Raw genomic sequence first — 25,628 nt, forward strand, 5'->3', positions numbered from 1 at the left:
AAAACAAAAAATATTGTTTATAAAAAACATAATATAATATAATTCGTAATATTCTGACTAAATTTTTATCCTCCATTTTACCTTCAATAACTAAATATTTCTTCATGCAGGACAATGTCTGCCGGGTCAGCTAGTTATCAAATAAAACAATATAATAAACAATGTCTTTTATTTTCAGTAAAAACGATTAAAAACATACATACCATGAATAATTTATCAAAGAAGTGAGATGATTTTACATTGTTTTTTTTTTTTCAAGTGGATTGCTTGTAAAAGCTAAAATATTGAAACCCAATGAATTGTTTGAATCACAATGCCAGAAGAAGAACATATAAAAATTGGGGAAAATCCCTTTCATCCATTCTGTAAAATAACCGAATAGACCTTTCAAAATTCAATTAAATAATTTTAATATAACCAAATCTTAAAAAATATTTTTTGAATGTAAAAATCAGCCATTAATCTATAATATTATCAACAATCAATAACAACTAGAACATCCACATCATATATGAGTAATACAAAAATTAAAACCGGAAAATTATTTATAAAAGTGGCATCCTAATATACAAGGTAATTTATTGGTTGATGGGCGAAAGCCAAGGGTAAATAGAGGACACTGAGGTGAGTCAGAATAATCTGTATTAAAAGGTTCTATCTCTCTTTGTTATCAAGATAGTGTAACAACACAACAGTCAATTTATTCCATTACCCATAACTTTTGAACCAGCCCATATATTTTGATGATATATGTTCGTCTATTCTCTTCAACCAGTTCATACCTTAGTTCATACACACCTTAGGAAATGAATATTTTTGGGTTCGGCCTAGGATTCCGCCCCTTTACCACTGAAACACCTTGTATCTTGATGCATCTATCACGGAACTATTTTCTATTCACAGTGCATCAAGAAATTGAATATGTCGAGTTTAAATAGAGAAGTAATAACTGATATTCGTGATATTCATTATACTTCTGCGATGAATGAATTGAATCAAATTAAAATTCTTGAACCACTCAGAATATTTTTGCAGCAAATATTCTGAAACCATGAATACTGATTATATAGATATAGGTCTGGGAGAATGTAAACCAATAGTCTGATAATCGAGTTCCGGATTGTGACTTCTGCCTTCCGGTCCCCAGTCATATAGGGTAGGTGAATTTGAAGTTCGATGAGTAAGTCTATGTGCTATAGAAAATCCTCCAACGCCTTCTAACTGCGTCAGAACTATAATAACCTGGAAATGATCACCTTCATTCAGTGGGCAATATTGTTACTTTCTATTAATTGAATCGAATCCACGACAATAATATAGAAAAGAATGAATATAGTTTCGAGTTCAAGTGATATTTTTTATTACCTGTCTTGTCATAGGGGGTATAGAATCAATAGCTTCCAGCGATCCACGAGTAGAAACAACATTATAACTTTCACAGCAGTTGCATCTGACATGCAACCATTTATTCTCATGTCTATTTTCTACCACCACTACTAAACCAGCCCAGCCCTTGGTAAGATAGTAGGCAGTCATACCATCTCTTCCGTGATGGCGAGTTCCCTTGTCCATTGTTAAAGAAATTATGGTATCAGCTAGCAGAAATTCCGAAGGAACTTTTTTCTTCACGATAACTGGCTTCGAGCTATGTATAGAAAGAACATACCTGGAAGTTTGAAAAAAATATTAACAATAAAAGTAAGAACCAGAACGAGAGTGGAATAGTACAGTGAAATTATACAGGGTGTTCTCAAAGGTGAGGCTTTTATTTGATAGGTAATAGAACTCCTCAAAATAAGTCATGGTACCAAAAATCGTTCATATAAAATATTCACCAGGGCTGAGTTACTCGAGAATCTGAGAAATTCCCTCTCCGGATCTGCATGCCTACTCAAGGTATGGTTCGGTAGTGCTTCGGATGAAATGCTTCAGTGCTACACAATGTGACTGAAGTTTGATAATTGCATATGGCTAGTCACATTCTGCAGCCACTGCATGCATCCGACGCACTACCGAAACCATACCTTTATGCGCAAGCTTGTGCCGGCGAAAGGTCATTATACTGGAAACCGTCAGAGTCAGCGTAAGATTTTTGTGAATTTTGGGAGTGTCGCAAGGTAGTTGAAAATGAACTTGTTGACAGGATTTTAATTTATGGTGAATCCAAACTGAGTGCCAGTGCGACGTGCAGGTTGTACAGAAGACAATTTCCGTTAAGAAATCACCCACCTCCTCGGATGCTCATAAACTTGGTGTAGAGTTATAGGGATACTGGACGTTTGCACGAATCCCGGAGAGCAAAAATGTTGGCAGGCCTGTAATATCGCAAATGGCAGAAATCGAGAAGCAGATTCTGGAAATAGTTGAGGAACAACCGAAAACAAGTACTAGATCCATAGCCAGGGTCGTCGGAGTGAGCCACAGTAGAGTTTGGAAGACACTAAGACAAGAACAATTGTACCTTTACCATTTCCAGAAAGTTCAAGCACTCCAACCAAAAGACCATACTCGAAAAAAGAATTCTGCCTGTGGCTTTTAAATCACCAATATCTAACAATATCCATTCTGTTTACTGACGAAGCCACTTTCACAAGAAATGGAGTAAACAATTTTCACAATACCCATGTATGGTCTACAGAAAATCCTCACGAACAGATTTTCAGCAAGGGTTTTCTTTGAATGTCTGGATCGGATTCCTGTGTGGAATGCTTATTGAGCCATTTTTTCTAACACCACGAATGTCAGGTGAAGACTTTCTCCATTTTCTCCCGAACAATTTGCCAGGATTACTAGAAGATGTTCCTTTCAATATTCGGCAGAGAATGTGGTTGTTACTGGAGGGAGCACCACCACACTTCGAAATTATTTAAATGTGTTCACCAATAGGTGGATATCACGTGGTAGATCCATTTCTTGGCCTGCACGCTCCCCGGATTTCAACCCCTTTGATCCTTTGAGATCATTTGAAAACATTAGTGTACAGTGCATCCCATTTGGGTGAGACAGACAGGTTTCTCGCTTGTTATTCAAGACTAGCTGACCCGTCAAACCTAGTTTTGCCATTTAAATTATTTCTAGGGTAGATAATAATAACTAACTCATCGTGATTGCTCGATTGGTCGTAAGAAAAAGGAATGCCTTTTTTTCTGTTCTGTACAATTTTTTTTGGGAATATTTTGTAATATAAACCTTGCCCTAACAATAATAAACACAACAAAAAAAGAATTGTCCGATTTGGTGCGATCGTTTGAACAATAAAGCATTTTGAAGTAAACCATAGATCCTCTTTTATTAATATAGATACAGCCTTGCGGTTTTCACGTTCCTTTCCTACTTCTTTATGAAACCCAAGTTGGCCTAATCAGATATTGCATAACTCTTTCCGTTTCTGAAATACAGGGCGATTTTGGAAATTGATACTTTTCGGACCCTTCCTTTATCTCCGAAGTTATTAGAAATAATGCTGAGCTAAAAACTACGTCTGATACAGAATTCTGCGTAGAATCCAGGGGCGTACTCAATTTTTTTTTTCGGGGTATGATTTTGAAGATACGACACAAACCTATATTTTTTTCAATGGAACACCCTGTATTTTATTACTTCGTTCAGTTCGTTATTTTTTTCCCTTCAAAATGATTTATAATATTATATAGGTATGATGTTCAGAAATGCTAAAAAACACTGAAACATCACATAATGATGGTTTTTTGTTAGTGGGCAATGAATTTCCCAAGTTTCAAGAAGAGAATTATTACCTTTGATTATTAAAAGTAATAGGTCCTTGATGATACAAACATCCTTGTTGTTATTATGGCTACTATGCATTTGGCAGCATTGTTTTATCAAGTAGGCATTGGAGAGAAAAAACAAATCTGATCTAGCTGTCATCGCTATGAATTATTATTGTCTTTCAGACACAACAGTCCCGAAGAACTTCGTGCATCAACAGAGGCAGCTTTCCAGGATTAACAAAACCGCCCTTTTTCAATATTAAATGAAGTCAGCCGTATATTGAAAAGGTTTGCCAACTATTTATTAGGGAAAATGGACAGCAATTTGAAAAGTTTAATTAGTAATATATTATGTAATGGTGAGAATTTGTATCAATGATAAATATTTTATTGGGTATTTCTTCTGTATCTAATTTGTATTATGATTTCATCTAGGTAGGTACCTACGTTTTGTTTTTCGTGTTAGTGATGAGCTTACTATCCTATAAGTAAAAATCACAAATGAAAATTATCCAAATGTTTCATCTTTTATATGGGAAATCCATGGCCCACTAACAAAAATCCTACCTATATAATATTATACGTTATTTTGAAGGAAAAAAATAATGAATTCAACGAAGTAATAAAATACAGGGTGTTCCATTGAAAAAAATATAGGTTTGTGTGGTATCTTCAAAATCATACCTCTACGATTGTAGACCACACCTATTCGAACGATATTTTCCAGTAAACTATATGCATTACGCGCACATACGCTTTTGTAGCTGTTGATAATTTCAGTATTTATATAATCACTATACGTTTGACTGTGTCACCCAGCTCTAATCGAAGTAAATAAATCCAGAGTAGGACTGGTCTACGATTGTAGTCCGCGCGACCGTAACTACTGATACATCACAAGTTAACATATACGGAGAAATAAACGAGAAATTCCACCAGAGTTTCTACCGCCCAAAAAACAGAAGAAAATTTTACTATTTTTGGGTTCAAAGAAGATTGAAACCTCGCATCGTATTGTCCGAAAAGTCAGTAATATTTTTGTCGTCTACACATCCTGCAATACGATAGATGTGAAAACAGGAGATTCCAAAAAAACCGATTCCAATGAAGCAAAAATTGGGGTTGAATCAGTAGATCAGCTGTGCAACAATAATTATAATCTTGCCAGAAATACTCGTCGGTTTCCAATGGTAGGGTTTTATGATTTATTGAACATTTCTGGCATGGAAGCTCTATGCTTATTCAAAGCGAATTACCATGGAGAATCAGTTTGCCGAAGTGAATATTCAGAAAAGTGTGCATGGAAACTGATCAAACCGCAAATAGAATTCCGATCTACAATTCTTCAATTGCTAGTAGAAAAAAGACACGACATCTTTTAGGTACAAGTGAGGTCGTACCCCCCCTCCCTGACAGGCAACAAAATTAAATTATGTTGGACGTTACTTTATATGCATAGACACAATATTTCCAACCGAAAATATTGTTGCGCAAATGCTATAGGTATGCGTCTGAAAATCTTATGATGGAAATACGTGTCTCTGGTATGGCTGAATAATAATAGACTTTTTGGGCCCACTTATTATGGTTTCCATTGTAAGTTTTTTTTCTGCCGGATTATTTTTCTAACTTCGTTATTTGTCCTATATCTTTTTTAGTTCATCAAGTTGCTTAATTTTTAAACAAATGAGAAATATATACACTTATTACAAATAATTGTCGAAATCTAAGATATTGGTGTTTTTTCAATTTACTCACAAAGAAAATTATTATTTTATCACAAAACTCAACTTATATGAATAACAAGTGGTCAACTAGTAGATTTCATCATAGATACATTTCGAAATATAAATGAAATGTTTAATATCAAAATGAAAATGGTGTACACTTGTAGACCACGCGAGTGAATACGATCGAAAAGAGGGCGCGACTGACGTAGGGTTAGTGAAAACAGTTATGCAAAATCTGATTAGGACAACTCGAGTTTCACAAAAAAGTAGGACAGGAACGTAAAAACCGCAAGGATCTATCTTAAATAGCAAGCCAGAAACCTAGCTGTCTCACCCAAAATGGGATGCACTGTACAGTGACGGTGAAGTGTATAGTGCGGACGAACTAATACAACGCATTGAAAATGCTTGTGAAATTATTCGTGAGCAAACTGATGAGATAGTTGCTGAATGTATTAAACGAATGGTGATCACTTCTAACAATTTGTGTGAAGAATTCGGAGCAATTTTATCGGTGATTTTATGAACTGCCTTATTTTTTTTATTATACGGCCTTTCTATTGGGGTTTTTTTCCTATGCTTAGTTCAAACTTTCATAATTATACCTTTCAGAAAAAATCACCTAATAAACTTTGAAAAGAATATACAAATTTGCCATAAATTCTTGTGCCGAGAAGAGATCGCAAAGGAAGCCGAGTACTTTATTAATTTGGTGAAAACATTCCGATTGAATCCATATGGAATCGTGATTCATCACAGGTGATATAACCTTACAGAGAGATACTACGATCCAGAGTCGTATTAAAATATTGATGCCCAAAGCTTTTGAATGTTTTTTTGTACATATTGCCCTCGAGTTAAGCCCTCGAAAATAGCCCACAATAATCAATTTTAAAATGAATCCAAAATATGGTTCCATTTGGAGAGGGCTCTTGATATGGAATGAATTAATATAACAAAGTGTGTTACCCTTATCTGCGGCATCTATTTCTGATATAGACTCTTTACAGCATAGTTTCTCAAGGGATATTTTGCGAGATATGTCAGGTTGAAGAAATGCAAATTTGGCCAAAAAATAAAATCTACCAGGAACCAAAGTGTCACGAGACGGCTACTTCGAGGCCACACACAAAGCTGGCCAAGAGATAGCTGCCGGCCAACCTATATAGAATGATTTTAAGCGAGAGTACAGGTTACGTTTATCTGGCTCCAGTTGAAGATGATGGATATTAATATAATTATACAGAAATGGTGGAAAATGCCGAGATATAGTCTAGCAATCCTTTCAACGAAAAAAAAAATATCACACAGTACTTCCATAGGCATTATTATGCTATAATAAGCTTACCTCGGAAAAGCATTGGGGTCAACAAGGCCAGTATTCCAATGATTGAAAGCAAGGGGTATTACTGAATACATGCCAGGCTCTAGCATTTTATTGCAACCTACAAATCCTCTAACTTGCCGTTTACTGTGCTCCACTAAGTGACCTATAGAACTTTCGGATGTAGCTTTAAATATTCCTACACATAAGTCCAGCTGGGAACGTTGGGATTTCTCACTCTTTCTTTGCCCCTCCTTCAAAGATTTATATTTTAGTGGAAACAAATTAATCAATGAGAAATTCGCTCACTTGAAAAAGCGTTAGATCCACTTCAGTTGGTTCCGATATGGTGACGTATATACATGAAAGGTACTCCTGATCTGCGATTGGTGGTAAAACACCATTCAACCTTGTTTCTTTCCATGTCGGCCTTATTTTACATATATCTATGGAATCGAAGTATTTCAACATATCTTCAAATGATATCCAAAACGTTCCATCCTCTGGCCCATTCGGCATCAACTGAGCCCTGAGCAAAGGACTCCAAAGGCTGGAATTATTTGACCAGTCACCTTTCCATACAAAGTGACCTAGAAATAATAAGTTATAAAAGCCCTAGAAAAATATTTCTGCACATACCCCATGGATTCCTTAATTTCAAGAGCCTATAGTCTCTTACGTCCACTACATCCAGGAGTGAATAAGCATGCCTTGTTCTTAAACCTTTGTTATAAAATTCTTGTTCATCTACCCGCATATTTCCGCCTCCGCAGGATGCACCCATTAGAAACATTGCCTCCCTTGATGAGAGCAATCTGTGAACAAAAATTCCAAAGGTCTACACTTCTTGAGAGAACGAATACAGAGCAATGCAAAGCTATGAATTTCATTATTTATAACAGGGAGTCCTTACTGAGGACTCCTTAGAATTTCAGATCTCTACCATAAAAATTTGAGGAAGTACAAATATTTATCAGCAGTATAGGGGGTTGGGGGATGAAATGTCCTAGTTTTCAAAATCACCGTAACTTCTGGAAAGTTGGGTTTTCTTGGTCTAATGCTCTAAAGTAGTATAAACCAACCGTTTCAATTCCCATTTCTGGCAAATATCGCTAGAAAACTGATCGGTCTTACCACAGCCGTCTATAGGGACTCTATCTACTTTATGGGGCTGTGGTCTAACGCAACCTGAGATCTTGATGAAGAAATGGGAAAAGCTTTAGCTCAAATGAAAGTGTGAAGAGCTCCAAGACCAAACGCGAATACATTGTAAAATTCGTAGATCTATAAAAAAATATTGTTTGGAAGTGACCCTGGGAGAGATTAGAGGAAGAACAAGGGATGTGGTGGATAGTATAGCAGAAATGAAAAATAGCTAGGTGTGACATGTGGTTATAGATGATAGGCAAATAGGATTTAGCAGTTTAGCAGTGCAAGCAGGGCACCAAAACAGTGGTGAAATACAAGTGAAGGTAGGAAGACATTGCGACCAATAAGTCCAAGGCCGCCAGACTATCACAGTAATGTTAATGTTTGTGTTACTTCGAAAAAAGAATCGTTGCATCATGAAATAATCTCATTCCCACTGGAACAAAATGTCTTTGTTGATTAGATTTATTACTTTTCGATTTTCAATTCGAATTCTATTCAATATTGTGGTACCCAAAACACAATAATCTGAGGGAAGGAAAGAAGTGCAGAATTTGTAATGATCTTATACGTTGATATCTACGATCATAAGATATCTCTGGATCTAGAAGAATAAAATTTTTCACGTTATTAGAGATACATGGCTTTAGCAGCTAGATAATTATAGGAGAGTTCATCTGACAATTATACTTAGAATTCTCTCTGTGATAAAGGCGAAATCGCAACCATATCCCTCATTTTTGTGTATTTATTTCATGTCATCTAAAAGATCTAAACCTCTGAAAAACACTCCTTCCAAATACCAATAACATAAAATTTAATAAAATTCCTGTAAAAATTCTGAGTACGTAAAAGAATAGGACGTGAATGACTCAATGGAAACATAACCTGAATACAAAAGTGACTTACTGTGCCCAAATGAAATCAGTATCCAATTCTTCATCGGATTTCGGTGTAGCTTGAAGCGGAATAGACTCACAGGGGGCACCTGTTAGTGTTGCCAAACCCTCTATCGTCCTTCCAGATATGAGAGCTTCATAACAGCCATGAACTTTTGCAACTGCCTTCTCGATTAAAGGCACCCATAGTTGTCTTCTTTTAGCCTGCGATCAAATTGATTTTCTTGAGTAAGGGAATATTCATAGCTTCCTAGTTGAATAACCATTGCCCGATCAATATATACAACAGTACAAAGAATCAAGGAAAACATTGTGTAATCTTTTTCGATGAAAACACAATATTTTCGCAAAAGTTCCCACTACTTGGTCAGTTTCATTTCGTTTTAATTTAATTTTGAGTTGTATCAAAAAAACTTGAAAGTTAATTCGACTGAGATGTTCGATCAATGTACACATTGAGGTAGGTAAGTGATACACTTATTTTGCATGAAATACTTTTGAGAGAGCGTCAAAAGGTTATCGAATTACTAGTGCTTTTCTGAATTCAGCTTATTTATTTGTTCCCTGATGAAGATGATTCGTGAAGAAAAGGAGATGATTTCTTTGAGAAATCATAAATACATATATGTAGTTTGTCAATTTGAAAAGGTACCACCCTTTATAAAAATGCAAAAAGAGGTAAACCTTGGTCCTTATGGGGACATTCAATACGGTTCTCTCCAATCAACCCTGTGAACGTGATGAGACTAACCCCTAAATTCTTAAATGGAACCCTTAAATTCCTTCTCTTAGTGACTCGTGGTTTGATGGCTAACTTTGTGTGCTGGGCTGTCCGCAAAGATCCAGATTTTAGTGTATCCAAGAAGACAAGATGTCTTGATGTTGCTGAGATCTTCCTTGATCTATCTGCTGTTGATGTCGCAGCAAACAATTTTAACAATTTATTCATTACTGTCAATGGTGCCGATATCAAAATTGTTATTGGTGCCTGTTACAATCCTCCTAGATCCTCTACTTTTATAAATGAAACTTTCTCTGATGTTGTTGGGGACATACCCGGTTCCTCAAATCAAGAATTTTATTACAGACTACTACAAAAAATTTTACTTAATTGGATTTTTCGGAAAACATTCATAGAACACAAAATTTTAAATAACGAACAAACAACATACAAAGTAATATGATCGTAATTATATTATATATTGTTGAAGAGAACATGATTTTTAGGTTTAACGTGTACTCTCGGCTTCCTATTTGATATTTTTCACCTTTGGTGTTTGTGTATTCTTTGAGGTTGTTGATGGTTCACTGGCCAGTCGATATTTTATTGAGAGTGCTGAAGACATTCCTACGACTTGCGAATGTGCTGTATCTATAAGCGACTATTGGTGTATGGAAATGTATTAGTTTCGAGAAAGAGTGTAGAACTTTCATTTCTTCAATATTTCGTTCAGTTGACTGTATGGAAAATAAAGAAATAAAGCTAAGTATTCGGTGTTGTTGAATTAGCACCATTTGTTGTTGGAATTAGAGGCGAAACCAAATCTCAGATGAGATGGGACTGATACAGCAAACAGTATCATCGCAACTTCAGCAGTTCTTAATCAAAAGAAGTTTATTGGAAATACGTAATATGAATTGTGAGCATCTTTGAGTAGGTATATACTATGGTGAGCATGTATCAAACAGAAATACATCAATCTATTCGAGTCTTCAAATATTATTCACGAGGATAGTGAAAACTCTGCTCGTGAATACAATTTGTCAACAAAAATTAACTTGAAGAAGAATAATAGTTAGGTACTCCTTCGATAGTGTTGAAATATCTGCAGATTTGTTTTTATAACGAAAATTTGAGTGTTAATTACAAATATTCGCTAACAGCTGACAAAATGGTCCAGTTCATTTTTTGAACTCTTTTTGATCGATTACAGATTACTGTAATCTAGAATCGATGTCAAAGCAGAACAAAATAAAACGAGAAAGTATCATTGAACTTTCATTGATGAACAAGAATAGAACGAAGCAAATGACATAGTGGCGCCGCCACGAAACAAATTTCGTGTTCTCGATTTGGTCGAATGTCATTGCATTCAAAAATTTCCGAGTGCGTACGCCAAGTTTTCAGACATCTTAGCTGCGATTCAATCCTAGGACATTGGCATGCTTGGATATTCCGATTTCCTTTTTCTGTCTATGGTTTACACAACAAGAAGAAATTATTCAGAAATCTTTGTCAACTGACCACGATTTCAAAAAGCCGTGAAGGACAAACGACAGAGGATAAAGGTTGGGGTTGAAAGGAGGAACACAAAGAAAAGATACGGGCAATGAGAAGAAAATTTACAAACGAAAACAGTAGAATTTTTTTTTAGCTCCCTGGCACCCACTGGATCAACTCAAGGTGAAAAATTTTACCATGAGTTTTCCTTTATATTAACACCCTTCATCTATGGAGAAAAGTGAATCAATCTACTTGACAAGTTAACCGCAAAAAAAAATGACCTCTCTTATCTCTTCTCAGTGTGAAGAAAAACGTCGTAATCTGCATGCAACCTTGTTTTATGCCAAATTCGTGGATGAAAAAACAAATTCGAATGCAGGAAGATCTCTTGATCTTTATTTCGACTAATTTCGGAAAACGAAAACATCAAATGAACAGATAACAGAAAAATTAAAACATATATAAAACAAAATGGAAAACCAAACTGACATGCAATAACGGTCACCACATAACATATAAGGAACTACAACTAGAATTAAACACAAAGGTCACTCGAGAAAATTAACACCCTTTCAAATTCTCCTTTGAATATTTTCCGAATTGAAGCATGCTCTGACACATAGTGAACAGACCTGAGAATACAACAAATGACCTCTCTTGTCGCAAGGGAAATAATCATCCAGAAGTAAAGTTTTCCATCGTCCGTCTTTACATAACCTCACTTGATACACTCCTTGCGGGCATATATCTCGAGTAATAATAATTGCCCTCAACAGTTCTTCTCTCTCTGCCAATACAGTTAGAGCGCTCAGAAGCCAACAGTTTCCAAGAATACCTACGAATTTATAATAAGATTCATTTTTTAAACAAGAACATAGATTTTACCCTGTGATATATCCGATATGTGTGGTCTTCGAAATAAAGCCCAAGGCAAATCGGATTCTGGTCCGTCATCCACACTTATGTCTCTTACTCTTTTCCATTTAACTATATGGGTTGGATTTGTATCAGAGGGATAATAATATAAACTATGATTTCCAGGCCTGAACGCGTCATCTATAAAACTCTGCTTCCTGGATCTGCAATAGTATATTGTGTTACAAGGGCAGAAAATGAGCTTTAGCAGGCTGCGGCTGAAGCTACTAGCTTAAGGCTGATAAAGCGTTTTCTGCATGTGTGACACACAACTATTTTTCGCCTACCAGGAAAAATACAGGGGAAATATAACATAATGTGTTTGTGTCAATATGTTTTTGTTCTCTTGATTCCAGAATTGTATACAGGAAAACGGAAATACTTAACAGGCGGATAGGTGGCACCTAGGTGGTTTTGGAGATACCACATTTATTGGCTCTTACTGTCATCGTAGCCGAGATACAGGATGTTCAATGAAATTTGGAGATACCACATGTATTGGCTCTTACTGTCTTCGTAGCCGAGATACAGGATGTTCAATGAATTTTGCTCGTTTCTTCCTGAGGCCATGTCAGACAAAGCACCCGGTTTATTTTCTTCGTATCATATCATAACTGCATTTCGAAAATCTGTGTCAATATTTGGGAAGACCACAAAAAACTAAACTAAGGCGTGTGCTTTAAATTTTCGCACAGACAGTTTTACTGCACAAATTTTAACTTAAAAGTGAAGGTTTTAAGAACTTGGATACCTGCTGGTTCGTCCTATATGGCCTCAGGAAGAAACGAGCAAAATTCATAAAACATCCTGTATCTCGGCTACGAAGACAGTAAGAGCCAATAAATGTCGTATCTCCAGAACCACCTCGGTGCCACCTATCTGCCTGTTAAGTATTTCCGTTTCCCAATGAAATACCCTGTATACACTGACGTCTGAGGAGAATTCCAAAATTGGAATGTAAAAGTATTCACATCACAGGCAAAGGTGTCTGAAACAATGGAAAACTACAAAATCGTAGCATTATGACTTTAGCAGCTCTAGGGACGATAAACATTCTCTTTCTTCTTCTACGTGCGGTGTCTCTTCTAGGCTGAGCTGAGGCTTTGTGACCCATTGTTCTTCCTCATGCAGTTGGAGGGATTCACACCGCGAGACACTCCGACATATATGACACGAATACCTCTCATCATAAGAAAAGTAGGTGTAGGTGGCGAATAGATTATGTTTCGCAGTTTGATCAGTGCCCCTGCACCAGCGGCACGAGAAACAACAAGTATGTACGTCCCATTTTCTTCAAATGTTTGTTGAACAGGTGGTCAGTCGATGCCCGATCACCAAACTAAACTGTTTTTGTTTTCTTTCAAGGGCCAGGAGTTCCTTGACCTCAGACTTAGAGGACAGTCTCCCAATTAGAAGCCTCGACTGCAAGATACTACTTCCTATGCTAAATCCTGTCCAGCCAACTAGTAGAAACGTATGACATGTGGGCAAAGCCAGTTCCGGACCAGCAAAAGATGATCTGCTTTCTCATTTCCAGGAACCTTAACTGATTAACTTTCAAACCGTAACCGGATCCCAGCTCACGCAAAGCTTTCCTCAAAAGTGAAAACACCATAATTTTGTAGTTTTTCACAATGTTGACTGTCATTTGCATAATCTGAATTTTCAAAATTTTCATAAGACGTCAGTAATTTTGGTATTTAGGTATATTTAGGAATTCCATTTTATTATTTTTCTAAGCGAATCGGCCCCAATAGGTGAATCTTCTAGTCTACTAGTATTCATGTGAATAATAAAAATATTGAACAAAAGAAGTTATTTACATAATTATCACTAAAAGTGATTTTTTCACTACTACACTTGTTTCGCTATCACATCTGAAGGCAATGAAGGTGATTTTGTGCGAAAAACGTCTAGTGTTAAAAAAACTGAAATGATTCACTGCCAAAACAATAACAATTGAAAGTTTGCTTTCAAAACGCCGATAATGATTTTTTTCATTTTTGCATGGCACTACTGAAAAAATCATGTATATATTACTATTACAAAGCCTCTCTATTGAACTCCATTTTGGTGTGCAAAAAAGAGTCGCTTTACAAAGTTACTACAAATATGCAATTTTTGTTTTTTGGGGTTATGCTTTACACGGTTCGAAATGGGGAAAAACGAAAAAAAAACAGGACACAAATTTTTCTACTCGAACAAAATTCCATCACACTCACCGGCAATATCTTACAATGTAATTCCAATGCTTATCTGCGATCTCTTCATCGCTTAACCGTAGAAATTCTTCTGTATTAGTATCGGAATTTAGACGCATCTGCTGACACATATCACACATCATTTTAGTCTTATTATTTTCAAACGTACAATACTTGCAACTCCAAGGCGTGAATTGAAGGGAAGCTGGTCTTGGAGGCGCTGAAAAAAATTTTGATGATGGGAATTCCAAACTGATGCTCAGATTATTCGTTTATCGGTCGGGGAAGAAGAAATCGGTAGGGTGAATAATCCTATAACCATATACAAAGGGTCATTCTTCCTTAAACGTAAAACTTCCTAAAATTTCACAAAGAATTCACAAAAATGTCGAGTTTTCATCAAAAACTTCCTTTTTTCAGAGGAATACTCATATTTTTTCCACGAATTATGATTGTACTCCGAAAAACCAATATTTAAATATTTAAATATTTAAATTGATGATTTTCCAGATATTCAACAAATAACGGGTTTCTGAGATCGGTAATGCATTCGGTTACCACACTGTATTTAACAGTCACAGAATGATTTGTTGGTGACCAAACTCTTCTTTCTGATATCTGCATCCGGATTTGAAATGGCATGTGTACAATTCATGTATAATGATAAAGTAAAATACATAATAATAATTATGTCATGGGCTCAACACTACTGACTACAGATTTGCCATCAAGAGTAGCAGTAAAACTGGGATGAAGCTAAATCATCTCAGGACGATTCAAAACTCCTTGCATATACCGAAAACCAAATGCAACAACTGCTGAAAATGGTAGAATTCTCCGACGATATCAAAATAAAGTGAATGTTTCTCAGTAGATGAGTGTGAAAGCCGCAAGGTTAAAGTCATCATAATAAAATAATAATACCCATTATACTCACCAATATCCTTGTCAGACTCCAAATTTACTCTTGTATGCTCGGAATTTATATCAGTCATTCTTCCAATCCGATAGGAATTTTTTTTTTCTAACATATGGTTTGGTGATACACTACTCGAAGATGTATGTTTCCTGGGTTCCTTGCATACTGAACAGTGTAAATAACTTAGAGGATTTTTCAGGGTACATAGAGAGCAACTCCAGAATTCGCCCTTCCTTAAGGTCATATCATTACTGAGTGATATCGATTTGAGTTTTGATCCGCAACAAGCCTCACAACACAAGGATTTAGCGTTATTCACAAGAGTACATTTTTTACATGTCCAAGTTTGATCGTTGCTTGTTCCTTCACCTGAAATACCTACATTTTATTCGAAATTCAATCGTTTGTATGACGTTAATACCATTGGGAAAAAGAAAATCTTCGTCGAGATCCTGGTCAAGAGTTGCTAATGGCACTTTGCCTTTACCCTTCCAAAGAAATAACCTGAAATTACCGATTGACAGTTCATTCTTAAAAAGAGAAGAACATATCAAAAAAATTGCACTCACTCCGTAGGTCTGTCTTCGGTAACGGTTATTGTACTTGGTTGATTCAAAGAAGGTTTACTCCTTTGGTGTTTACAAATTTCACATTGATCGTTATCCAAACTATTATAGGAAAAAGAACACATTTGGCAAGTCCATTTTCTTTCTTTCAACGACCAATTTTTCGACATATTCGGCAAGCCTCTTTCAAGCGCTTGCATACTGTAAAAAAGTTGAAAATAACGTAAATACGTATAAAAGCTTGGATGGTTTCATTTCATTTACTGTAACCTGCTTTTCCATTTCTATAATAATTGTAATGATGTTTCGCTCGTAAACATAAATCACAAAAAATTAACAATATCGTCACATAACATAACAAAACTGCTGGTCAGGCCCATTTTATACATTTTGTATCTTGAGAAACGCATGAAAATTGGCCCACAGACACCGATATTAATTTCACAGCAGGTTTCATAAAACTTTGATTGTCCGATCAACGATTTGACAATCACTCGATTTCTAAAACGAAATCACTGAAACCTTTTTATTTCTGAATATATCGAAGAAGTAGCAATTGAGAATAATTGAATGGACGTATGAACATCATAATTTGATGCGAAAATGATATTCTGAATGATCATGACTGAATTATCGATTGAAAATAAATTGACGTCTATTCGTTAATCAGGCGTTGAATCCCCGATCAAGCTTTATGAAACCCGGGGTTAGTCTATCCAGTATAGAAACTGGACTTTCGCTTCAAAAGTATTCAATTTGGCCTCATAAAGTTACAGGATGAGTCTTTGACTTGTACATTTATTTTAGCAGGAGATTTCTGAGCTAAAAAAAATTCCCTTCACCCTTATCATAAGTAGGTACTATAAAAACACCAGAAATTCAGAGAACCCAACTCTAAAAGTAAGTTGAATGCTCACTAATGAGTATTCTCATTTCGGAAAATAAAAGTATTACTCATATAATCCCGTACTCGCATAGATTTTCATCATCTGTAAAGTTAGTATTGAAGTCTCCACTTAATATTATTCAACCCTTAGGCGCTCAGTTACAGGGTGAGCCTCAAATACTTACTAGATATCACTATCAATTTTATACTTATGAAGAATGAATTATGAAGAGGGAAGAACTACTCCGTTCCTTCTCTATAGCTCACCTTGTTAAGAAAAGCTCTTCTTAGTCCTCTATTAATAATTAAAGGGGGACCTTTCTAATTTGGTATCACATGACATAAATATGTTTGCATTTAAAAAAATACCCGTGGCGTCAGCACTACTACAATCAAGAATTTACTTTTAAATTTTCATCAGTAGCTGGTAAATTTAAAAAAAATACATGTTTCATTATATTTTCTCGAAATTCGGTGGATTTGAAGAAAATAAATATGTATGTTCTAACCTTTATCTGCTCACTATATGTTCCGTATGAATAAAGCAGTATCTGACCTTTTGAATTAAATATTTTGAAAATCTTCCTACCCTGTTTTGTTTTCAATATCAAGTTACTGTGAGATATGGGGGTTATGTAGAATTATATATACTTACATTTCATTATGCTGATCTGTGTTAAAATCCATTTTACTACTTTGTCCATTACTAATTTTCTGGTTTTGATAAACATGGTTCGTTTTATCAGATTTACCAACGTTATCATACAGAGATGGCGAAGTATTGCGGAGTATTTTTCCGCATAAGTCACTAGAGCTTTTATTCAAATTAAAACAGCTTTTTTCCGAAGAGAGTACATCGGGAACGGGATAATTATGGCTTCCTGAAAAAATTTATAAAAGTGAATAGATCATAAGTTTGGATTAAGTTATTCGCCAGGTAGGTAAACAGTGTTTCAAGTGAAGGAATCACCGGATTTTTGAGACTCATTCATGAAAAAAACATCAGTATATAGTATCAGTAGTAGTTCATCAAAGGCTATTCAAATATGCTATTGGATAAACGATCAAACATAGACATGGAAATATCATTATTTAAGCTTCTAACTTAAAATTTGGCATTTTGTAAATATTTCTATTTTTATAGTTTAGTTAAAACCATATGTTTTAATTATAAAAAAGATTTCTTATAAATACAGAAAAATAATTTATTTCCTCTTCAATATTATGCTCTATATAAGCTATAAGTGAGGTATCCGGATTCCTGTTCAAAAACTATATTATGTTTTCAATAATTTCAAAATCGAAGATGAAAAATTAATGCTCAAAGTATAAGAGTACTAGAAAGAACATAACTGCGTTCATAACTGTTGTCCAAGGAAAATTGAAATAGGTCACACACATGAAAAAATCACCTATATTATAATCTGCACCAAACAGCAATATATGTTCAAATATAAAATGTACAGGGTGGGCAAAATTCGTTGTCTAATGTGGGGATCTCCAGAACTATAAGAGGTAGAAGAAAACGGATGACACATTTCCTAGCTCTTTTTTAGAGAAACAAAGAATGGTGAAAACCGTAGCTTCCTACGATTGTTCGTTTTTGAGTTATCAGCAAAAAATGAGATTTTGACGATTTCGAAATGTTCTCATAACTTTTTTGTCTTTGAAGTCACATATATTGAATTTGAACCTTCTTAGGCACTTTTATACGTAGGATCTACGTATGATATGAGAGAGATACGATTTGTTTTCAATCGACAATTGAATTAAGAACCTTCAGAATATTTTACCCAGTGGCGGCTCGTGATCTAGTTCACTAGGGGGCTACTTTTAGAATAAAATATGAAATTTCAAACTCAGTTTTCCGCAAAATTTGATGCAATTTATAATTCTTTTTAAAACATACCTGTTCTTATCTACTTGCTCGTTGTGCTTAATAATATTATTCCGGTAAGCTGAATCTAATTGAGCAGCGATATTAGTCGTAACCAGAAAAGCTAATTCTGTGGAACAATTTACATGCTTGGCAGATAGCTCATGCTTCTTAATTTTTTCATTAAGGTGCTTCAAATCTCTAAATCCTGCCCTTGCCCATACGTTATCACTTGTTATACTTACACGTTATACCCTTGTCTTGAGAATCGTCTTGTGTAAGAAGTTTTATCTGCCTGGGTTAAATTTAAATCGGGAGTAGGTCTACCCAGCAGTTTAATACGGCTTTTTTCCGCCAGCGAAAGCCTCGCGAAATCAGTTTATAAAATATTAACACTATTGTCCGACAAAACGTAAACAAATTCGAACACACGCTAGGTTGTCTATACGCTAGCGGGCAGCGGCTAGACTGAAGCGGATAGGGGCGACTTTTATCGTAGCCCTTTTACTCCTTTAAGGTAAGCGTCCACTAGGCGGGCCGGGTCGGGTCGCATCGCAACGGATAAATCCGCCTGCTAACATTTGAATTGAACTGCGTCCACTAGAGCCGCATCGGGCCGGGTCGCAACGGAATCCGTCAACGGATTGCCCGGCGAGCGTATTTCTCCGTCGATGCGATGCTCTCACGCCCGTACCGTCCCAGTAGACGCGGGACAAGAGCAACGCATTGACGGATTATTTATGAAAATAGGATTGTCCCAGCCACAACTGGTAGCAAAAATCCGTCGATGTGACCCGTCCAACGTTCTTCAGTGGACGCAGTACGCAATAATGCTTACCGCCACGTTGCGGCCCGGCCCGTCTCCAGTGGACGCTCACCTTTAAACGACCGACACGAAGAGTTGCGGCTGGAGCCGAATGACTGTCCGAATGCAAGAATTCGGGGCTACACGATTCATCGCCCATGCAGGGACGAACTGCTAGATTATGAGTGAAATAAGCAAAACTGCAGGAGTCGCATGAAAGTTTTAGATTATTAAATTATATAAATAACCGTGGAATGTAATATTTTCATTAAAAATCGTATGGGAAGGAAAATAACATAAAAGAATTGATTTCTTGTGATTTCTTGTATGGGGGGCTGTAGCCCTATAGCCCTCACAGACCAGCCGCCACTGATTTTACCTCTTTCATTCTGGAAACCGATTGACTGTCAAATCGTTGAAAGTTTTGTAAATCCCGCCGTAAAAAGGTTGAATTTGAACGAATTTTACAAAAATTTCCACACCTTTACCTTGTATGTCGGTCATCGATGTGCTATACTTTGGAAAAGTAATTCGAGCCAATTCACTCTCTAAACTATGACGATTTATGTTGAATTGGAAATTTTTCGAAGAACCCAGCTCCGAGAAGGATCTCCTATAACTTGGTCTTTCCTCCATCATCAGTCCTGAAGGGTTCCTAAGAGCCTTATTATCAGTCCAATTATCAACCTGTAAGTAAAAGAAATGAAAGTATTGACAAGTGCACTTTCTAAATCTGAAAAAGGTCAATTCCTACTAGTCTTGTCATACTAGGACAACAAAGTGGTTTCATTTGTGAGCCTGTAAGACTAAGCTCAGGTGAGGTGAGCTTAGCTGTTGGTGACCAAAACTGTGTTCTCAGAGGGAGTTCTTTCTCGGTTATATCCCTCTAGGGATCCTAATATCAACTGAGCACGCAGAACGAAAATTGTGGAGCATTAAATTCGTCGTCGAATGAGACCGATGGCATATTTTTTGGTCAACCAACTTCCATACTACCTACACCGGGAATTCCATTGTTGAAGTACGAATTGAAAACAGACGATTCCAAATCACCTATGATTATAGGGTCTACAATCCCTATTATGGAAGATACAAGCTGTTTTATTCGTCCATATTTTCCATAAGTTCGGGAACCGCCCGGTATATTTTTGGTGAAAATTTATTAATGGAGAATTCTCCTCAATTTGGGTTATAACTGCATATGCAAGTGCAAGTTTAAACTGAATAATTATGAGTTTCATTCATGATTTTTTCAAATTCTCCGCGGAAACGATTCAAAATCATCCTTCAAATATGGGGTTTTGAAATTTAAATCGCTTTGTGCGGAGTTTACGATTTGGCAACAGCGCATATAAGACAATGAAAAGAACAATGTCCGATCAGCTTGTTTATGAGATAACAGCTGTTGATCTACAGGCGCGTACTTACTGGCGAGCTTCAACTGCAACAGCACGTAAGTAACGTCCAGTTTCAAAATCAAATTTAAAGTCACTTTAGTCTCAAATCTTTCTTTACTGTCATTTTCACGGCCGGTTTCATAATCAAACCTAAAGTCGCTTCAATTTTAAAGATTCCTTTAACCCTTCTGAAAATGACACTAAAGGAAGCTTTAAGCGACTTTAAATTTGATTATGAAACTGGACTTTAGTAGGGTTAAAGAAAGCTTTAAAATAAGGGATTGTAGGTTTGATTATGAAACCGGCCGTAACCTAGTTATTTGAAAGGAGAACGAAAAATTAAATAAGGCCAAATGTATTTCATAACAGCTCGTTTCGTTTTAGAAGTTACTTCGGTTGTAGATTCAATGGGAAACGTGATGAAATAAAATTGAGGAATATATTTTTGGTACCTACATGTCCGAACCTTGAATTGGTATACCTTGAATACACTTTTGTTGACTAATTACATTATATTAACAAATCAAATGAAAATAATAATATTGCAGCGACGCGTTTAGGTAAATTTTTATTGAATATTTCAAGAAATTCGTGTATGGTATCATAAAGAGGCAGCAACTATATACTTATTAATGGAAATGTTGAAACAATTAAGTAAACGATCAAAAAAGAATCCATGATGAACGCCGACTGTCGATGCTACTACTCGCTTTCAACAAGTGTTCCTGCACTTCGTTTGGACAACAATAGTGGTTGAGTGCAGTACTGATGAGCTCAAATAAAAGCGAAACCAGTCTATCGCTATTCTCCTTCGATGGGGCACGTTAACTCTATTTAGAGTCATACATTCTCACCAAAAATTAATAAAATATACGAGTGAATCCAAACTTATGGCTTATTAGGAAATATGGACCAAACGAATAAAACAGCCAGTATCTTCTCCAATGGGCATTGACAACCGTACTATGCGTAGAAGACCTCGAAGTTGCGCCATTTTTCAAAGATACTTCCATAAACCATCGGTTAACAAGAACTTTTCTAGGACGTTTCATAAGTAAATGAAACCTCATGGTGTTTTGAAACCTAGGGGCTTAGAATCATTCTGTGTAGAATTTAATGCACTCCAATGATTCACATTCATTACGTATACGTTGCTTACGAATATTTTTAAAGACAAAACGAACCTTGGAACTGAGATTTTATATACAGGATCACCTACTTCAAAGGATCCACTGAAACAACTCCTTGGGAAAAGTCTGGATCAAAAAATGTTTCAAATGAAAGTTTGATTTCAAGGTCAAGATCTTTTTTTGAGTAGGCCCTACTCAGTGGGGAATATACATTTTTCTTTGCAGAATATTAATCTTCGTGGAAAACTAAAAACATTTTGTCTCTTCTTGTTTCAGATGAGTCATTCTCATCATGCACAAGCTTCTTTCGAAGATGTTACCGAAAAAGTAATGTTGAAACGAATATTGCACAAAAAATCAGATTATTATTATTATTTATCCAAATATGAGTAGAAGAATACACCTATAAACGCACACAAAAAATAATTTTAAATTAATTAATTTCAAACATTTTAAAAAATAAGATGAACTTAATACATATGATTGAAAGCAGCAACAACAAAAAATTGCACAGAAACACCCATCTATCGAAGCTGTTCTTGAATCCATTCACTGAGGACGATTCTACGACGGTTTCTGGCAAGGAGTTCCAAACATTCAACACTCAATTTGACAAAAACATTTGCCTCTAGGTAGTCCTGAATTTTTCCTTCGTGAGCTTAAATCCATGGTACATGTTCATAATATCTGGAAAAAAGTGACCATGGACTGCTCTGTAGGACAATATTGAGTGTGCAAATGTGAGAATATCGAGCACTTTCAACCTTGTTGCGTAATCAGGTCTTCTAACACTGTAGGGAATTCAGTTGCACCATCTCTGAATAGACTCCAACCCATCCATCTTGCCTCACAAAAAAGTACACCAAGTCAGACCAGCATACTCCATTATCAGCCAAATATAGGTTTTATAAATCATGCCCCAGGATATAACATCAGGGTTTGGGAATGTTGTGCTAAAGAGGTAGATCATCTGTCTTGCCTTTGTTGTTACTGACGCGATGTGGTCCGACCAGCTCAAGTCGTTTGCTATAGTCGCACCCAGATCCAAGTGGCGAGCCACTGTACCAAGTCTCACACCATCAATGTAATAGAGGGTTGTTCCTTGCTATATGCATAAAACAGCATTCGCTGCATTCATTCAGAGGCATCATCCACTTCTGGCACCAACTGCTGAGAGCATCTAGATCCTCCTGAATAACCAGTGAATTGAGTGAGGAGTTGAAAATCTTTGTGTCGTCAGGGAAGAGTGCAAATTTAGATCTAGAACCCTGTCGGACACCACTTTAAACAGTTTGTCCAAAAAATAAGCACTCAACTTCATTCGTCGCAGAGTTTAAGTTTTTAATAGATGCTTAGTTGTACTAGGTGCTATATTAGAAGATATAGCAAAGGTGATGCAATTCAGTTCAAAACTGATTGGAAGGGTGATGATGTAGAAGGTGGCAATGGCAAGCTCTCTGACAGAACCAAATAGTTCAAATAGAAGAATATGATTGCTTGATATCTATTTATTACTATTTATTACTAACATAGTTGCAACCTGATTTCCGCCATTTTGTTATCTTATAGTGCTCTTTTACATCACATAGCCACTATATCCATAGGTAGAGGGAAGAGAAGATACCACTGCATTGCCCAGCTACGAAGGAGAACTTTCTGTTTATGTTTATGTTTACCCCGATCAAAAGTCATCTTTTTCGGCATATTTGCCATAAATTACATAATTTCCAGGCATGTCAACAAAGAAATTTCTGATACTCAAGTCTTAAAACGAACAAAACACTTTTACACCAAACACAAATACTATAATGAACATTTGAATATTTGGGTAAACATAAACAAAAATAGAGTAGATGTGAACATAAACATAGAGATGTTGGACACTTTTCCTTGTTGTTTATGTTATCTTCCCGTTCCTCTATCCACAAATATATCAAAAGTGGCGCTAAATTCACACCAGTTTTTTGGCTTAATATTTGTCGTGAAATAGTCTGCTACATATACTATTGAAACTCATATTGTCTACCTAGTACCCTTTCACAAGCAAAAATAAATGGTCTTTCTCAAAGGCCAGTGAATTCAATATTAGATTGACGATATAGAGAAATCTACTTGTTTGAAATTTGAATGAAAGAAAAAGCAAGCACAACTTACTTTGATAATAACACTGGGACTCATCGTCACATTACTGTTCAAATCTGGAGTGTAAGGTGATTCACATGCTTCACACACCGAAATATTTGGACTATTAAGCAAAGTGCATCTATTGCAAGTCCAAGTTGAGACTGGTAGTCCAATTTGCAGAGACCACTTATTTGGGTTACTTCCTGGCTGGTCGTTGATACCACTTGCTGTAGTTCTTATATTCTTTGGTATTTCACTATCTATTGATGGTTCACATTTTTTTTTAACTATAGAAGAGCTATAACTCTCTATATTTGATAAAGAGACAATTTTATTCTTATTTTGTCTGCACCGACATCCTAAGGGTGAAATGTCAATCTTTTTATGAATGCTGTGGCTTTGGGGATATTCAACTGGTGTTAAAGAACAATATTTACAAGGTGATTGTGTGACATTCATTTCAGCCAATTGTGAATTGCATAAAATACATAAATATGTTGAACATTTGAATATCACTTTGCAATTGTTGCAAATAAAATGATTCAAGCTATACAAACTTTGTGTTCTCCTCAAAGAATTTATTGATTTTTTTTGCAAATACTCGACTGATGAGCTTCGATTCAAAGGAGGTAGTGCTTTAATCACAGTTTTTCTCAAATTCAATGAGCATTTTTCTGCCGGAATTTTCCTGAAAAAGGAGTGGTTTAGCCAAGATTGAAAATCCCATCTTCTTTTAAAATTACCCCTTGCAATTTTTCTGAAAACCCTTGTTGTCTTTGCACATAAATTTTCTAATCACAGTAAAATTTGAAGCTTCAGTAAAATTTCTAGTAATAGTTGAAACACCTGGGCTGTGATCAATTGCTTCTTCTTTATCTATATGAATTTGTCGGAGTATCCCACATCTATTACATTTTAATTTCTCTGTTGGATTAATGTAACTACATGAGACACAATGCCACTGTAGCACCGAGGCAATTGCACCCATGAGAAATTAAACATTGCAGAAATGATCAGAAAGTCGCTAGCGTGTTCAACCCTAGATTATATAGCAACTACAGCTTATTTTCAAAATTTCAAATAGAAATTTTATATTATTCTCATCTCAACATATATTGACGAATTTTTCCGGATACTGCGCATGTTACAAAACAAATAAACTACTAACCACAGAGCACCTTTATAAACTACTAAACAAAGAAAACTCATATAACTACGCCAAATAATCTGCAATATCTTTGAACTACGCAAACAAAGTACGCAAAGATAATAATATCTGTAATATCATTGCAACTACGTATAAAAGTGCCTAAGAAGGTTCAAGATTCAGATCTGTAACTTCAAAGAAAAAAAAAATTTGAGAACTTTTCGAAATCATCAAAATTTCATTCTTTGCCAAGGAGAAATATCTCATTGATTCATTGCACATAACTCAAAAACGGAGAATCGCAGGAGGCTACGGTTTTCACCATTCTTTTGAAATGTGTCATCCGTTTTCTTCTAGCTCTTAGGCTGAAAACGCACCGGACGCAACATTTTTTGCGAGACGTTGCGCATCATTTTGTCTCTCATAAAAAGTGTTGCAAGCTTGAAACCGTGTTGCGAGCGGTGCGTGCCGCCTCATTTGATTCTGAAGGAAATGAGGAGCTTGCAACATCTCGCAACAAAATGTTGCATCCGGTGCGTTTCCAGCTTTATAGTTCCCGAGATGCCCTCAGTAGACAACGAATTTTGCCCACCCTGTATAGCTTA

The 25,628-nt window shown here is 36.0% G+C and overlaps 1 protein-coding gene across 1 annotated transcript; it reads right to left on the reverse strand.

The window, feature by feature from the left end:
• Positions 1-152: 152 nt before the first annotated feature.
• LOC123309416 (calpain-D) lies at positions 153-25,027 on the reverse strand. The gene is made up of 16 exons (XM_044892531.1): positions 24,620-25,027; positions 23,907-24,564; positions 19,714-19,912; positions 17,200-17,425; positions 15,662-15,859; positions 15,514-15,596; positions 15,111-15,461; positions 14,195-14,393; positions 11,943-12,136; positions 11,690-11,892; positions 8,844-9,037; positions 7,425-7,600; positions 7,095-7,375; positions 6,810-7,039; positions 1,366-1,666; positions 153-1,242 (listed from the first exon to the last, which is right to left on the reverse strand). Exons 1-16 carry the CDS (start codon positions 24,862-24,864, stop codon positions 1,063-1,065), a joined length of 3,918 nt encoding a protein of 1,305 aa, XP_044748466.1. The 5' UTR covers positions 24,865-25,027; the 3' UTR covers positions 153-1,062.
• Positions 25,028-25,628: the final 601 nt, after the last annotated feature.

Source organism: Coccinella septempunctata, chromosome 3 (assembly GCF_907165205.1).
Source record: "Coccinella septempunctata chromosome 3, icCocSept1.1, whole genome shotgun sequence".
Lineage (NCBI taxonomy): Eukaryota > Metazoa > Arthropoda > Insecta > Coleoptera > Coccinellidae > Coccinella > Coccinella septempunctata.